The following is a 17681-nucleotide window of genomic DNA, read 5'->3' as shown; positions in this document are numbered from 1 at the left end:
ATGCATACGTCGATCGTCTTTGCCCAATATTATTACTCTTAAAAACATTTGCATTCAATTTCAAGTAAAACAAAAAAACATCAAAGGCTCTATGATTGAGTGGTATAAATCTACAGCAAACTTTTGATAATCTAAGCTGTATTTTTTATTCATTGTAACCATATATATGTATCTAATATACAACTCACCCACACCCAAAGGTCTATTCTGCTTTATGGTACCTGGTTCTACCAACCAAATCATCAGCAATCCCCCTCGTCTTTGTCCAAAACACTTTTTTGGGCATCCTTCTACCCAACTCAGTTTCAAAATCAAACAATCTTCTAATTGAAGTAAATTTCAAATGAGAGCCTTTAACACCCAACACAGCAGCAGTAGCTTGTAACTCTCCATCATCCAATGGGAAATCCAATTCATATCTCGTTTGTTGCATACGTTCAACATGGTCTTCAATGAATTGGACTGCTTTAATGGCAAATCTATCGGCTCTAGTACGGTCAATGGGCGATGGAATTCCTCCTTGTTGGACATGTCCAGGGATTGCCGTCTTTGTATCGAATTCTCCATTGCTTTCAGCTCGTATTATATCGGCCAATACTTGTGGTGTTAGGGTCTTTGATGCATTTGATGACTTGATGATTAATTTACCTGCTTTTGTCATATTTTGTTCAACAGCAAATGATTCTCGAAGTGAATTGATATCCATTTCTAATTGTTCCAATTGTATACCTTCTTCAGGAACATAGGATGCTTGTGCACCACTGACTAATGAAGCAAATGTGGCAATGTATCCTGAATTACCTCCTTGGACTTCAATTACAAATGCTCTTCCTCTAGTTGCTGATGCTGATTGTTTGATAATATCACAATATTCCATAATTGCATTAAGACAAGTGTCTGATCCTAAAGAGTACTCAGTACCAGGGACATTATTTGATATAGTAGCTGGGATCAAAACCATAGGCATTCTAAATGCTGGGTACATTGACCTTGCTTGTTCTAGTTGATTTAATGAAATAAATGCTTCAAATCCACCAACAATAATCAACCCATCAAATTGATATTTTTCAAAGTAATGAGCAATCATTCCAATATCGGTTTCACTGGGTGTTTGTCTATTGGTTCCTATTAATGACCCACCAATGCTATTCCATCCTTCAATATCCAACCATTCAATTGATTTAACAGATTCATGTCTTGATAACCCAGCAAATCCATTATGAATGGCATATGGCGTATGCCCCTTTGACATACAATACGTGGCCATGGCATAAACAGCCGAATTCATACCACCAGCAGGTGCTCCAATATTCATAATGGCAATTTTCTTTCTCTTTTCCACTGGTAATGAAGGTCCCCTATGATTAGCAGTATTCATGGCAATAAAATTATACAAATGCTCTTTAAATTCAGAATCTCTAAATGACATTGCCTTTTCAAAATCTTTATCTTCGATTGCTGCCGCCACTGATTTAGTAATTTTAACAGCCTCCACCAATGGTTTACGAACAATTTTGTTTTCATCAATAGCAATCAATGGTGATGGTGTTTGGGGGTCTAATTCCAATACTGCTTTAACTGCTTCAACACCTTGTAAAGTTGCTAATAGACGATCAAACGCCACGGCCCCTCCACCTCTTTGAACATGTCCCAATGTCGTAATTCTTGTATCTAATCCTAATCTATCAACAAGAACATCCTTGACTTCTTTTGAACTAATAGGTTTCAAATCGGATGTGATAGCACCTTCGGCAACAATAACAATAGTCTTCCTCTTACCGGCCTTTCTATGTTGAGAAACAATTTGAACCATTTGATCAGTCCAATCACGGCTAGATGAAGGTTTTTCAGGAATCAAGATATAATCAGCACTAGTGGCAATACCCGCCATCAATGCCAACCAACCACAATGTCTACCCATAACTTCAACAACAAAAGCACGACTATGAGAATTGGCAGTGGCATCAATATAATCAATTGCACGACAAATTCTTTCCAATGCTGAATATCCCCCAATTGTTGAATCAGTAGTGGCCATATCATTATCAATTGATCCAACCAATCCACAAATGTATAAATGTTTATGTCTTTCATACTGGTCTTCAGTTATATCTCCATTCTCCTTCAACTCAGAAATCAATGAAGGCCATTCACTACGGAATAAATCCGCACCAGTTAAAGATCCATCCCCACCACAAACAATCAACCCATCAATTCCTGCCTCAACCATATGTTTACAAGCAGTCAATCTACCCCAACGCTCTTTAAACTCCATACATCTAGCGGTACCGATATTAGTACCGCCTTCACTCAAGTAACCCCTAACATCTTGCCACTTCATTTCCTTAATATAACGAGGTCCACCTCTAACTAAACCTTCATAACCTTCCATAATGGCAAATGCTTTGCATCCACGATAAATGGCAGCTCTAACAACAGCACGAACACATGCATTCATACCTGGAGCATCACCACCAGAAGTCATTATAGCAATATTTCTTCTGCGCTTGAAATCACCCAAAAGTTCCAGATCATTTTTGATTGATGTTGAATTTGATGGAACATTAGTTTGCATAGCAGTACTAGCAACCACAGGTTTGGTCTTTTGTATAGGTGGCACAACAGTTAAAGGATCGTTACAAGCTGTGAATCCAATTATATACCCCAATGGATCAACAATGTAAACTTCATTAGGATATAATTCATTGGGAGTAATTTGTAAGACAAATTTGGAGCTAGTCAATACTTCAATCAAATCGACTAAATTGGCAACCTTAATAACTGATGTATTATCTAAAGATCTCCAATCAACAACATTCAATTTCGACTCAATATCTGATCTTCTTGATTGTATCTCAGATTCAGATAACCCTTCTTTTGTATCTAATCTGATTTCAATGATGGCCTTGTTTCCATCATTCGAAAGAAAAGTTGTGTCTTCAGTTTTCGAGTGCTCAGTAAGACCCAACGTGTTGGTGTAGAAAGTAATTGCATTGTCTAGCAATTGTTGTGAAGCTGCCACTAAGTAGACAGTTGATGTTCCATTAACAATTGACGTCATCCTTTGGATAATGTTGGTTATGACTACAGTGTTAATAATAGCAAGTAGCTTTGTTCAATTGAGTTGGAATAGTGTATAGCTAACTCCAGCAATGGTAGGAATTGAAAGGATTATATATATATATATATATATATATGTATATGTTTGTTCGGAGCTTATGATGATTTTTCGGTTCATTGAATTGCGAAATAAAAAATGATCATCAGCTTTTTAGTGTAATATAACATCTACAAAAACATACTACTACAATACTACTACAATACAACCCACGGAACATTCTTTTGCATAATACACGTGACAGTCTTCTTAATGTATTATTACTTCTACTTTTTAAACGGATAGCAGAGGATCATCTCATACTAAAATACTTTATCTCTACTTTAGATCTCCAATAAAAGTTTGTGACTACATAAGCAATTACGTGATAGAGATCCTTTTTTCTTGTTGTACTGCATATAATCAGATGTTACTTGCGGTTTTATAACACCGAGCACGTGATTACTTTCGATCAGCAAGAATATATAACGTCAAAGAATACTAATATATGAATACAGTGAAATTATAGTCTCCCACGATTATCAGTCAAGATTAATCAAGAACACATCAAAGCATCATTTGACGTAAATATAAAGATAAAGATGAAATAGGAAATATTTAAGTCCTCCAAAACCTGTTTTGTTCAGGTTAATGTGAATGTCTTTCAATTGAATCAACACAACTCTTTCTACTGCAAGATAAGTAGTAAGCGTATACCGAGGAATACAGATAAACCAGTTACTGTCTACCGCTAGGACGGTTGAAAATATAGTGTTCATATCTACATTGGTGACCACGTTAATTGCCTTTAAATTGATAATTTGCTTGGCCATTAAGAAGGTTTTTGAAAAATGTGTCTTTGCTAGCAAATGGCCACATCGTTGAAATAAGACCAAGTAAAGGGATCTGCTCTTCCAAACCAATGCTCAAACAGGGAGAATAGCATAGTATATTTCCAAGCTGCAAATTTTTCTGCTTGCAATGGAAGACGTCTCATAAATGGATGTAAAAATTAATAAATTATAGCCAAAAGAACATTTCCTATTGAGGCTAAAGTCTTACACTGTGATACACAAATATTTACTTCATTTTCAATACCCCTTCAATCCATAGAGACCTATTGCAATATGTATCTACCACAGCTACCATTTGCAAATGGTCGTGCAATATTGACCAAAAAAGTGATATTCCTCACAAATTAAAATTTTTCAACGCTCCAAAAGATCAAAAGAGGAATAACGTCAGTGGAAGAAACAAGAAGAAGGATACGTTTCAGAGCAACACAACACAACTATTATGTCGGCTCAACCACAACACACCCCAGTTCCAATTAACGATATTTCTAAATTGGCAATCCCAACATTACCAAACGTTACCCCACCACCACCAAAGCAAAATTCATTTTGGTCATCCAACCCAGTATTTTCATACTTGAATGATGTGCATAACGCCATAAGTGAACATCGTGCTAATTTGGGATTAACTAACCCAGGAACCATTGAAAACTTGAACAAAGAAGTTAGTAGAGATGTTTTCTTGAATCAATATTTCTTCACCGGTTTAAGAGCTGATTTAAACAAGGCATTTTCCATATCACCTGCTTTCCAAACTTCACATACTTTGAGTTTGGGATCACAAGTCTTGCCACCTTATGCATTCAGTGCATTATTTGCTGCCGATGATTACTTCTTACAAGGAAACATTGATAATGAATATAATTTTAGTGGAAGAATCAATTATGGATGGGATAAAGCCAATATTTCGAAAGTTACATTACAATTGGCTCAATCGCAACCATCAATGGTCCAATTAGAGCAAGACTATCAAGCTAATGATTTCTCCATCAATTTGAAAACTTTAAACCCAAGTTTCTTGTATGATGGTTTTTCAGGTGTTGCCGTTGCTTCTTTGTTGCAAAGTATAACTCCCAAATTTGCTCTTGGTTTAGAAGCAATGTATTCTAAACAACCTTTGGCTCCACCAGATACTGCTGTTTCGTATGTTGCTCGTTATAACAATGCTGGAAAATGGATTGCTTCCGCTCAATTCCAAGGTCAAGGGGCATTAGTTGCTTCATTTTGGAGAAAAGTTAGTGATAAAGTTGAAGCCGGTTTAGAAACTCAAGTTGCTGCCACCGTCAAACAAGTTGCTGATCCATTGATGGGTATTGGATTCGAACCAGTTGTTGAAGGTACTACAACCATCGGTGCTAAATATGAATATAGAACTGCTGTATTCAGAGGTCAATTGGATTCAAAGGGTAAAGTCAGTGCATTTTTGGAAAAGAGAATCTTGCCTACTGTAAGTGTATTATTTAGTGGTGAAATTGATCAATTCAAAAACACTTCAAGATTAGGATTGGGTTTACAATTTGAAGCCGCTGGTAATGAACAATTGTTGTTGATGCAACAAGGATTGGTTGATGCTAATGGAAACCCAGTTCCTGGTGCTCCAGCTCCTGCGTTATAAGTAAGCGGGGGTAATAGGAAACATCAAAGACATTACTAAACGATAAGAGAAAGCGGGTTGGAATAGGTAATTCTAGATGATGGTGATTTCGTTTTAACGATCTCCGTATAAATAGAGGAGACAGCGGAACAGTTATCATGACATATTATAAATCTTCGTTTCCTTTTTGTTGCTAAAACCACAAACCATTCCATTTTTGTACATATATATAAAATAAATAATTAACCGAATTTAAGAACTTTTAAAAAGTCTAATCCTCAGTTACTGCCGCAATAAAATCGATGTATTTTTAAACGTCTTTTGTGTTAGAGTATCACCAACCAAATAATCTTGAAGTGAAACTAGTACTTCTAGATATCGGTTTCGCATCTGTTGAATTTGTCCTTTTTGGTTCTTCTTTAGTACTCAACAACTGATAAATTTCATTTGAATTCAACTTGACATTAACATTTCGGCTACCACCGCCAGCGCTAGTACCAGCATTGTTATTGTTTCTCACACTTCCACTAACCGATCCATTGATCGATTGGGTATTGGCATTGGATCCAAAATAAGTGCTTTGTCTTCGTCTACTTATATCCAGTTGTCGATGAACAGTAGGTAATCGAGACATTGACTTTGTCGTTGATCGAGAATCAAGATTATTAGTATCGTAATATCCATTCCTAATCAGTTGCTGCAGTGGCATATGTTGTGATTGTTGTGATTGTTGTGATTGTTGTGATTGTTGTGGTTGATTTTGATATTGACTGTAGTATGAATCTCGACGCAGTTGACCAATCACTGATCGATAAATGTTTCCTAAATTGTATCCATTTGAAACTGAACTGCTTATACTATAATTTGATCGTGATTTGGGTAATCTTGAGGATAAATTTGTTGAACCAGCACCTGCACTAGTACCACGCACAGCGGTCTTCTGGTATGCACTTTGCTCTATATTTGGTTCCATCCATCCACTTTCATTCGTATACAAGTCACTCCGTGATGATTTCCTACTTCTAGCAGAATGAAGCCCACGATCATGCACACTACCACCACCGCCATTGATATGTCCATAACCAGAGGTCGCATTAGCTCCTCCGTTGCGTATTGTATGTCCATGGATGCTTCCGTTGGGTAGCATCCCCTTACGATCAAGGGATCCCCGTGCATCCTCAAACACTTCCTCATCGTTTAAATCCTCTTCGTCATCACGATCGATATTTCCATGGAAATATTTACCTCTTGAGTAAGTAGGTACAGGATTATGATGTGATGTAACTGATTGAAGTCTGGAGGCAGGTCGTGAATAGACTGAGGGGTTTCTTACTGACCTAGCTATATTTTGTTCAAATTCATCCAATAATGAATCCATGGATCCTTCTGATTGCTCATCAACTGTTTTGATATGCGACTGTGGGCGAGCAATGCCATTTTGATGATAAAGAGTATTGTTATGTTTGTTACCAGTATTGTACAAATCCCCCTCATTATTACTCAATCGATATGGATTGGCATGAAATGAACGTCTTGTTTTAGGTTGTTGTTGGTTTGGTTGTGAATTGGATTTCCAATCAAGACATGCAACATTTGTAGATAACGACTGTTGTGATGATTTCTTCAATAGGGATGCTGCATGATGTGTCGGAGCTTTTGGTGATAGTTCAAAATGTTGTACTGGCGAATGAGTAGGTGAAATTGGTGCTGATGGTGGTGATTCTGGTATTTCCGTATCAATAATTGTAGGGAAGGCTTTATTATTAGGATTGGGACTCTTCATTAATTCCTGTGGTTTAGCATCAAGAGTACTAGCAGAAGCAAATTGTTCGTCGTGTGTATTACTTTCGCCATGCAGCAGAAGCAGCGGTTGTTGTTGTTGTTTCGATGTTGGTTGATCAGATATACTTTTATCACTAACATGAATGTAATTTACATTTCTTTCCAATGTCCCCTGAAGTATAGCCAATACATTACTCTCTTCAGTATCAATAGTTATTTTCCAATACCTTTCAGGATTCAACATTGGTATAAGAAATTGATTAAAACTGATTCTGAAAATTTTAATTTTGGGAAGTAATGGATATATAAACAGTTTTCCACCACATGATAAACATGTAACTCCGCCATTAAGTAATTGAAAAATTTCAAATTCACCATGAGCTAATAATGATCCTGTTTTGTCATTTTTGTGGGGTAATTCGATTATATTCAGAAATTTGTATTTGAATAATGTGACTTTATCTTCCATCATTAAGCTCACTGGTTGGCTTAGATCTTCATGGTGAGTAGCTGTGGAAGACGAGGTATTATTTTCATCTTTTGATTTCAAGTTTTCTCGAAGATCAATTTTGTTGTTTTGTACATGTTGGTTTTGCTTTTGACGAGTCAATACTTCTTTTCGTGGTGATTTATACGCTTGTGCTTGAGTAGTTGTGCTGGGTATGCCTTGGAACAGAAGTTGAGAGGGCAATACTGGTGTTTCTTTTGGGACCGCTTGTTGTGTTAATGGCTCTTTAGTACTGTTTTTGACTGGGGATGTTTTGTTTGATATGTTTTCAGTCTCCAGTATCTCCGCGTTTCCGCCTCGTGGCTCACTTTCCTGACCCCCAAGCAGTTTTTGATCATGGTTGGCATCCAGGTTTGTTACTAATTTATGCAGACTGATTGTGGTTTTCAATTCTGAGGGTTTTGATTGTACTGGGTTGTGTCTGGAAAATAACTGAGACTTATTTTTAAATCTACCCTTTTTCTTAGTCCTTTTCCTCCCTCCTTGTTCAGAATTGGGTTGCTGATTATTCAGAAGTCTCGTCTGTTGGTTGGCTATACTCTTGTCTCTGTTGGTTCCCTTAGTATTGGTGTTGTAACCATCATTGTTTATTTCCCCATTTGAAAAATTAGATAGCATAATTGGTGGGGTTTATTGCGTACCAAAGTACCCTTCTTTGTTGTGTCTCTCTTTGGGTTTGTGATTTAAGATTAGTAATAGTGATGTTGTATTAGACGTGTATCAATGGATTTATAATGATTGTAGATTAACAGCGATGTCCTATTTGGTAGTATCAATTCATACAAATATATGTATTGAGGGTTCAAAAGGATATTTTTGTTTTGTTTCTGTCTTGTCTCATTGTTTGTTTGGTTTATGTCGATTATTTTTTTTCTCAACTGTCGGCTATTACTCTACTTTACTCCACCTTATAGATGACAGATGCCAAATTCTACTGGAGGATTATTTTTATACCTATACTACCCTTTACAAAGTGTATATTATGAACCGTAGATTTTTCATGCACTGGAACCAGCCCTTCTTTCAAAACAATCGAGTTGGTGATGGTCATAATTGCCCTGAAGGACAAAACGTTCAATACAATTAAATTAACATGTGGAGAATTTTTACTATCACTACATTTATAAGCGATGACCTATTAAGCTCCTCCCAATACATGTGTCTCCCTTATATATGATGAGCTGCGTGTAGGTTGTGGTTGAACAACTGAAGTTGTAGCAGACGAGGCTTCTGCATCTCCTTCGGCTAATATTGGTGCATATTGTACACTTCTAACATGTACAGCATCTTCTTCTTTATGATAGGAAACAATCTGATCTATTAATGCAATACCCGGAGCCACAAAATTCTCTATTTTCAAAATTATGCTTGATGGAGGAAACAATTTGTTGATGTAACCTTTAGCTAAAAGAAATCCAGTGGAAATACCAGCTAAATGACCAGGTAATGAACTTGCTGGGAAAACAATCAAACAAACAACTGCTGCTATAAAGGGTGCTGCCAATGTGTAGATTTTGATTTCACGGGATCCAATATTGAATGTCTCCAACACTGGCTTATACTGGTGTTCCTTGTATGCCATGTATGCGATAAATGAAAATCCAACTCCTGATAGTCCAACCACTCCAGTTTCTGGGTAAAAAAATAACCCAACAATACAATACTGCAATGCAGCAATAACGGTAAGGAGATTCAATGTGATTCCAGTATATACAGTACCATGACGTTTTTCATACATGGCCAACGGGGTAAAAATTGCACAAATGTTTAGTAACCAATGCAAATAACCAACATGAATCAATGAATATAGCGACAAAGCATTCAAATTGAACTCCAATGGTGATGTAGGATAAAGTATTAAACTTGAAAATTTAAATCCCAATGTGTTTTTAAGAAAACATAGAATGAAGGTGAATATTGGTAAACCAGCTGTTAATGCGGGTATTTGTTTGAGGGTTCCCAAAGATGGTGGGAAGGTGTTAATTGGAGACTGTTCCATTGGGTTATCACTGTCTCTTGATGTGTATAATTGGAGGTAGTCGGTATATAGAAGGTACATCTGGGTAAATTTTTTTCTTACGTGTTTTGTCGACCAATACAAAACAATATCGCGCGTTACTTTTTGGCACAAGACGTTATCACCACATTTCATCTCACAATATCAACTACATACAATCAATCATTATCTACAACCACAACATCAAATATACACTTCAACTATCAGTATAGTGGTCACCAGACAGTATGTATTTTTTTGTAATTATATCACGATGGTTCCGCTCGAATGGGGGCTCTAGATGTTTTTTTGTTTTGGTTGATTTTAATATTTGGTTGCCAAAAATTAGAAATGAAATACCAGAATATCAAAACATCCACAACTGCATAGAATTGGCCATACATTAGCTGACTTGTTTAAAGGAGTACAACCTCAAACAGATTGAACAGGTGCTGAGTGCTTTTTTTGGAAGATTTGGTGATTTTGAGTTGTTATTAAAATTGGTTTCCATTTCATCATAACATTTTACAGCCAAACGAAAAGCAAAACCGGAATAGATATGGATGCAAGTGGTAAAAGATGCATTATTGAGCTATATATGGCTACTGGATAGCAAGACTTGTGATATAAGGGAGCATCCAGTGTCTCAGTTTCTTTAATTGGTCCTGTTGGCTATTATGTTTGATTTAGTCCAATACAGGTCAAGAACTTTGTCATATTGAAATACAGTCATCATATTGGTCGGTTAGGAAAATCAGCAGTCCGTATGGAAGGTGCTTGAGAGCCTAAAATATGGATAGATGTGTCAGTCAATGTATGGTGATTTACTAAATAATAAGTAGTGGCAAATATGCACCGGATTTGGAGGGGTCTCTGCGTTTATACAGCCCCGCTGCTAAAATCTAACAACCGAGTGACCCTATCGTTGACTTACGGGTGATGAAGGCACCTCCTTTTTGAGAGCGAGGGTTAGCACATTAATGTGACAGTGTGGTAATTTAGTGAGACTAATATAGCTTGAGCCACCATTTTTCAATCAGGTACGACAAAAACCACCATTGGAACGAATTTGTCGTGGGGTTGATGTGACTGAAAGGTGGTATTGCTGCTTCGTAAAGGGTGAAAAGATTATATAATTTTCTCTCTATTGCTCGCCTCTAGTTACTGTAGCCGATTCAGTGAATGGCATAGGCAGCCATATGTCCACTCACTACCATGCAAGTTTTGAGTGTGTGAGGAAGAGACTGGCGATAGCGTTACACACCTTCAATTTGCACCCACAGACCAAAGTTGAATGTGAATCTATTCTAATCCAACTATCGTGAAGATGTTGGTTTAGCCGGAATAGACAAAGCTTAACCTGAGGATAGCAATTGCGACCAAGAAGCAATTAGCTACAAATTGAAGAGCACAAGACTTACGAAAGATTCATTTACAACATAGCTAACTCCATATAATATCCGATTTATCTATACAAAATCATTTTTTACTTTATCTTTAAAAGAATCCAACAAGCTCTGTTTCTTTGAATTATTTTCCTTCAATTGATTGATTTCATTCATCATTGTTTCAGGAGAAACATCGATACCGTCAATTTCCAGAATATACAGTTTCAAATTATTGAGTTTTGATCGTAGATTTGCAATATATTTATCAAAATCTCGAGGGTGGATTTTACCGTTGGTGAAATCAAATAGGATACTGTATAGTTCTGGAAGTAGTTGAATTTGCTTTATTTTGGCAAGTGGATCCTCCTTGTTGACAATATTTGCGTCTATAGTATTAGTGGGAGGTTTGTCAATTGCTGAATCGGAGGTTGCTTTGAAATCTGGTTCAAGTTCAGTTGTGGATTGTGGTATATTCATCTCCGCTTGCAGGGTATCAATATCCATTTTATCAATTTCAGATCCCACAGCAGCTGGTTGATTTACATCGGTTGGTCCATCTGATTGCTGTAGAGCATTTTGTTTGTCTGAGCGCCCATCTTCTTTGACTTGATTCGGTAGGGTTTCTTCATTCCCTTCTGGTGGCACCAGCAGTGAAGCAGGATCAGGTAATTGTGCAGTTGTTGATCCTTGTTCTGAGTCCCCTATAGACTCCAACTGGCTAAACTGTGTTAAATCATCTTGATTGTCAAGTGTAAAGTCTGATCCGATCGTTCCTTCAAGTCCAATCGGTGTGTCCATGGTTACGTTGAGCGGTTGATAATCTCTCACTACAATGTTTGGTTTTTCACTATTTCGGACATTAACAAGTGTCGTGTACGTAACTCAAAAAAACGAAGTCTTGTCTAAGTTTAACTCCGCGTCCTGCATATGATAACGAAACATCCAATATCCGGTTTACTCTACACTCCATCTGCCTTTGACTTTCTAAACTTTGCAAATCTTTTCAATAAAGGTCATATTCGTATATGCTTACCTGTTTTTTATATAACGGCCTGTAGCCTTTACTTGAGCACTGTTTTTTATAACCCAGAATTCGATGTGAATGTTGAAAAATTCACAAGATTCAACCAATTCTTATATGCAGTACTTATAAGGATAAATTTTGGCATGTGCTTTAAATCCACTGACAGGATTTCCCCACCATAAAATAAACAGGACATATTTATACTACTTCAAATTGATTTACAACTAGGCCACTTCATCTCCTATCTTTACTTTGGAATACTGCTATTCTAATCAAACCACGTCATAATCACTCTATACGTATCTCGAATTGAAGAAATTTACTAAGAAATATACCCCACGGATAATGAGTAAATCAACAAAATCCAACTCAAAGGCAAACGGAAAACCTGCCGCTGCTCAATCAATTCCAAAACCAACGGCCCAAGCCAATGGAGGAGGCTCCAAGAATGTTGGTACAAATGGCACAACCAAAGCAAACTCTATTCCTGCCCCACAATTAGATCATGTTGGGTTAAGTTCCCCAGAATCACCAGCATCGTCACCTCAATCAACTGGTGAAGTGCCATCATTGGAGCACAGAATCTCCATCAAAAGATCTAGTCAAGAGTCTACTTTAGCTGATATTGCTTCCGGAAAATCTAACGATACAAGTCAAACATCATCTACTCAAGCCACAAAGACTGGACAAGCCGAGATTAAATCTGCCCCAAATGATGGGTTTGAATATAAGTATACCGAGTTGTCTGAGATCCCAATTGGTGTTCAAAAGGTGACTGATGGATTCTTTTCTGGTAAAACACATTCCCTTCAATTCCGTTTGAACCAGTTGAGAAATCTTTATTTTGCAATTAAAGACCACCAACAAGAAATTTGTGATGCATTGGAGCTTGATTTTGCTAGAAACTCGTCAGAGACTAGAAACTATGAAATTGCTACTGGATTGAATGAATTGTTATTTACCATGACTCAATTACACAAATGGGCCAAACCTGAAGCTGTTACTGACTTACCGGTTAATTTATTGACAAATCCGGTATATATTGAAAGAATCCCCTTGGGTGTTGTGTTGGTCATTTCTGCCTTTAATTATCCATTATTCGTTTCTATTTCACCAATTGTTGGTGCTATAGCTGCTGGTAACACAGTCGTATTCAAACCTTCAGAATTAACACCAAGATTCTCGAAGTTGTTTGTCGAGTTGTTGACAAATGCGTTAGATCCAGATATATTCTTTGCTGTTAACGGTGCTATTCCCGAAACAACTGAAGTTTTGAATCAGAAATTCGACAAGATCATCTACACTGGTAATGGAATGGTTGGTAGAATCATTGCCAAAAAGGCAGCTGAAAACTTGACTCCAGTTGTTCTTGAATTGGGAGGTAAGTCACCTGCTATTATTTTGGACGATGTTAAAGACAAAGATTTGACTGCTGCTGCGCGCAGGGTTGCTTGGGGCCGTTTTGCCAATGCAGGTCAAACTTGTATTGGTGTTGATTATGTCTTGATTGCCCAATCCAAACGTGCCAAATTTGTTGCAGAGATTAAGAAAGTCATTGAAAAGGAACTTTACCCGGGTGTCAATAAAAATGACAAGAATTTCACTCACATGATTCACGACCGCGCTTTCAATAGAATGGTTAAGATCATCAAGGAGACCAAAGGATCAATTGTAACAGGTGGTGAATACGATGCAGAGACCAAATATGTTGCTCCAACTGTGATTGATAATGCTTCTTGGTCTGATTCATCAATGGAAGGAGAGATTTTTGGACCAATTTTGCCAATTATTAGTTACACCAACATCAACGATGCTTGTAAAGAGATTATTGGAAACCACGACACCCCATTGGCCGCTTACATCTTCACTAGTGGATACACATCAGCTGAAAAGAATCCTCAAATTGCCACCGTCAAGAAATCTATCCGTTCAGGTGGTTTAATAGTCAATGACGTTTTGATGCACATTGCCTTACACAATGCACCATTTGGAGGTGTTGGGGAATCAGGATATGGTTCATACCATGGTAAATATTCCTATAGAACATTTACCCACGAAAGAACTGTCATTGAACAACCTTTGAACAATGATTGGATGTTGGAAGCAAGATACCCACCATTCTCTGATTCAAAGGATAAGTTGATGTCGTTAGGTTTGGCTCCCTATGGAGGTAGAGTTTGGTTTGGAGAACAAGGAAATGTTAGAGTAGATGGTCCCTCAGCTTTCTTCAAGACTTGGACTACTGCTGTTGGGTTGGTGAGTTTGGTTGGAGAACTTGTCAGGTCCAAGATTTAGGGGTCTTATTTGTGTTTAGTTACTGTGAATGATTTATTGTAAAGTAATGTTTTCAATCAGTTCTAGCTCTTTAAGCTTGACTATATACTATGAGAACTTGACAGTATGTTTCAAATATATCGAAAATTATGTGCAATTCTAGCAACGTGTTGGATTTGGTCCACGGCATCATAGGCTTATTCCGAAGCCCAGTATCAAGGTCTATATTATGCTTAATACATCGATTGCGTGATACTCTCTTCAAAAGTGACGAATTTGCAGCCACATTTGGTTAATTGCCAAGAAAGAAACGCAAATTATCACAAACTTACTCAAAACCTGAAATTTTGTATTGGTGTTTTGACACCACAATCCTTTCAATACATTGAAGGACAATGACATCAAATGGATTATGATAATACAGGCGGTATCCGATGTTGGTTTCTACACTACTTTGAGTAGTGCTGCTTCATCATGAACATTTAGGAAGGTATGCATCCAAGATCATTGGACCTTTTGCTCTTTCCATGATTGAACAAATCCAGAACTTCCATAAAATTGAGTCTCCAAAAGTTCTTATACATAGAAGCTTCTTTCTCATCTCTGTTGTGTCTATGTGAAACTCAAACTCAACTGCACTCAATATGACTCGACAAAATTCAAGTGGTTCTATCACATCAGATGAGAAATTGAAGGGCACTAAGGAAGTCATCACCACCATCGAAACAGATTCTTCTTACGAAGCGAATAAGTTAGCCAAGAATCCATTCTTAGATCCAAAAGTCGAAGAATTTTATCGTGATCTTTACACAAAGTCAAGGTATGAGAGCTATTCCGCATTCGATCCTACTTTCGAATGGACAGAAGAAGAGGAGAAAAAGGTTATTTGGAAGTTGAACTGGAGAGTTGTCTTCACTGCATGTCTTTTGTTTGTGAGTTTACAGGTTGGTCGTGGTAACTTAAGTCAAGCAGTTTCAGACAACTTTTTGGACGACTTGGGATTGAACACGAATGACTTCAATGTTGGAAATACCATTTTTACTTGTAGCTTTTTAGTCTGCAGAAGTTCCATCACAGTTGATTTCGAAAGCTTTGGGACCGGATATACCATTCCAGCAACTGTTATTCATATTATATTTTTGTTGCTTATTACTTGGTTTTCAGAAAGAATCAACGAACGAAGCTTTGTATGCACAATCATGCCGATTTACACTATCCCCATAATGGGGGTCATCAGATGGTGGCCAGGTGCAGGTAATGAAGCTTGGCCTACTTGGGTTTTGAATACATTGTATTTGGGACAACCTTATATTCATGCCATTTGTGTTGCATGGGTCTCAAGAAACTCCAATTCAGTTCGTAACAGATCAATCTGTTTGGCATTGTACAATATTTTTGTTCAATTGGGAAGTATAATTGGAAGTAACATTTATCGTGAAGACGATAAACCGTTGTACAAACGAGGAAACATGCAATTGTTTGCAATTACGTTTATTTTGTTGCCAATTTTGTTATTGACTAAGGCGTATTATATGTGGAGAAACAAGAAAAGATAGAATTTGGAATTCAATGTCAGAGAAGAAAAGCACGAGTATAGGGAGAATACAACTGATCAAGCTAACAAGAGGCTAGATTTTAAATTTGATCATTGAATAAAGGGGTGTGTATCTGATCGGTCTGATGCATATTAGATAAATACTATTGTTTTCCATTCAATACCATATCTAGCGTATTAGTCGTTATTGCGAGTATTATAATATTGCGATTAAATACATACGCCCAGTATTTAATGAATTAACTTTGAGGAACCAAAAAAACGATGGAAATTTAAAATTGATTGTTGTAGTTGCTAATTTATGTTTTGCATCCAGTTTCAAAAGACTTAGTGGTTTTATATTGTGTAAATTAGGCGATGTATCTGTATCCACCTTATCTCTAAATTGTGGCATTCTTTGATAGGCAATTTTGCAGCCACAGTTGATGTGTAATTTTGTCCGGATTACACAAAAACAGCCTAGCATTTTGATGAAAAAAATGCCACCACAATTTTTCAATTTTTTCAAAAGTTTTGCAATTTTGAATATTCGGAACGAAAATTTCTTGACTACTGCCAACACGTATAACAACACCAAATGGAGCTCGCCTTGGCGCCAAGATCACAGCATGATGCTTAAACCTTAATTGATTATTTGCAGCAAGTTCTACTGCTATTGCAAAATTGTTCATGTGTTGCCGCCTTAGTTTCTAAAAAGGGCAGTGTCTCTTTCGAGAATAGGCTACTTATAAATAGTGGATATGTTCGTCGTCATGCTTGATGAATTACAAGACATAACGACGAAATCATCCACTGCTAGCTCAAAACCATGGTTCGTCAGAATTCCATTAATTCAGCTTGGTCGGCTGATAGCAGAACCAATTTGAAAGGCGAAAAAGATGTTATTACTACAATTGAATCTGGTTCCTCGTTTGAATCCAATGAGTTGGAAAAGAATCCATTTTTGGATCCCAAGGTGGAAAAATACTATCGTGACTTATACACTAAAACCAAATACGAGAGCTACTCGGCATTTGATCCAGCCTTTGAATGGACTGAGGAGGAAGAGAAGACTGTTGTAAGGAAGTTAAATTGGAGAGTTGCCTTCACTGCATGCCTTTTGTTTGTGAGTTTACAGGTTGACAGGGGAAACTTACAACAAGCTGTGTCTGACAACTTTTTAGATGATTTGGGTTTAAACACTAACGATTACAACACGGGTAACACCATATTCCTTGTCAGTTTTTTGCTTGCTGAAGTTCCTTCCCAGTTGATTTCAAAGGCGTTGGGTCCAGATATCTTTATCCCATTCCAAATTTGTGCTTGGAGCATCGTTGCTATGACACAGGCCGCATTGAAAGGTAAAGCTGGATTCTACATTACGAGATGCTTGATCGGAGCATTGGAGGGTGGATTCATTGCTGATTTAGTGTTGTGGTTGAGCTACTTCTTTACCAGTAAAGAGTTGCCTATTAGATTGTCTTGGTTCTGGACTACTTTATCGTTATGTCAAATTGCAACGTCTTTAATGGCATTTGGTTTATTGAGAATTAACACCTGGGGATGGCATGGGTGGCAATTCCTTTTCTTGATCGAAGGTGGTTTTACCTTGGCTCGATGCAATACCAAT

At 37.3% G+C, this 17681-nt stretch overlaps 8 protein-coding genes across 8 annotated transcripts in view; 4 read left to right on the top strand and 4 right to left on the bottom strand. All coding sequences in view use genetic code 12, as the record gives it.

Annotated features, from left to right (window-relative positions):
* Positions 1-202: 202 nt before the first annotated feature.
* CORT_0G03170 (Pfk2 phosphofructokinase beta subunit, Pfk1p-Pfk2p heteromultimer) lies at positions 203-3061 on the bottom strand (the record flags this gene model as incomplete). The annotated part of the gene is made up of 1 exon (XM_003871070.1): positions 203-3061. The coding sequence occupies one exon, from the start codon at positions 3059-3061 to the stop codon at positions 203-205; it is 2859 nt and encodes a 952-aa protein (XP_003871119.1).
* Positions 3062-4393: 1332 nt separating this feature from the next.
* On the top strand, positions 4394-5566 carry CORT_0G03160 (Tom40 h; the record flags this gene model as incomplete). Its single annotated transcript, XM_003871069.1, has 1 exon — positions 4394-5566. The coding sequence occupies one exon, from the start codon at positions 4394-4396 to the stop codon at positions 5564-5566; it is 1173 nt and encodes a 390-aa protein (XP_003871118.1).
* Positions 5567-5879: 313 nt separating this feature from the next.
* Positions 5880-8453, bottom strand: CORT_0G03150 (hypothetical protein; the record flags this gene model as incomplete). Its single annotated transcript, XM_003871068.1, has 1 exon — positions 5880-8453. One exon carries the CDS (start codon positions 8451-8453, stop codon positions 5880-5882), a length of 2574 nt encoding a protein of 857 aa, XP_003871117.1.
* A 520-nt stretch (positions 8454-8973) lies between these two features.
* On the bottom strand, positions 8974-9987 carry CORT_0G03130 (Rbd2 protein; the record flags this gene model as incomplete). Its single annotated transcript, XM_003871067.1, has 1 exon — positions 8974-9987. One exon carries the CDS (start codon positions 9985-9987, stop codon positions 8974-8976), a length of 1014 nt encoding a protein of 337 aa, XP_003871116.1.
* A 1313-nt stretch (positions 9988-11300) lies between these two features.
* On the bottom strand, positions 11301-12017 carry CORT_0G03120 (hypothetical protein; the record flags this gene model as incomplete). The annotated part of the gene is made up of 1 exon (XM_003871066.1): positions 11301-12017. The coding sequence occupies one exon, from the start codon at positions 12015-12017 to the stop codon at positions 11301-11303; it is 717 nt and encodes a 238-aa protein (XP_003871115.1).
* A 571-nt stretch (positions 12018-12588) lies between these two features.
* On the top strand, positions 12589-14538 carry CORT_0G03110 (hypothetical protein; the record flags this gene model as incomplete). Its single annotated transcript, XM_003871065.1, has 1 exon — positions 12589-14538. The coding sequence occupies one exon, from the start codon at positions 12589-12591 to the stop codon at positions 14536-14538; it is 1950 nt and encodes a 649-aa protein (XP_003871114.1).
* Positions 14539-15161: 623 nt separating this feature from the next.
* On the top strand, positions 15162-16073 carry CORT_0G03100 (allantoate permease; the record flags this gene model as incomplete). Its single annotated transcript, XM_003871064.1, has 1 exon — positions 15162-16073. The coding sequence occupies one exon, from the start codon at positions 15162-15164 to the stop codon at positions 16071-16073; it is 912 nt and encodes a 303-aa protein (XP_003871113.1).
* Positions 16074-16880: 807 nt separating this feature from the next.
* CORT_0G03090 (allantoate permease) overlaps positions 16881-17681 on the top strand; it is a gene marked incomplete at both ends in the record, with an annotated part of 1626 nt that continues 825 nt past the window's right edge. Inside the window, one exon of the mRNA XM_003871063.1 lies at positions 16881-17681. This exon is cut by the window's right edge and continues 825 nt beyond it. Within this exon, the coding sequence (XP_003871112.1) occupies positions 16881-17681 (801 nt within the window).

The sequence above is a fragment of the Candida orthopsilosis genome (genome assembly GCF_000315875.1).
Source record: "Candida orthopsilosis Co 90-125, chromosome 7 draft sequence".
Classification (NCBI taxonomy): Eukaryota; Fungi; Ascomycota; class Pichiomycetes; order Serinales; family Debaryomycetaceae; genus Lodderomyces; species Lodderomyces orthopsilosis.
This window is presented reverse-complemented; position numbering and strand designations above follow the sequence as displayed.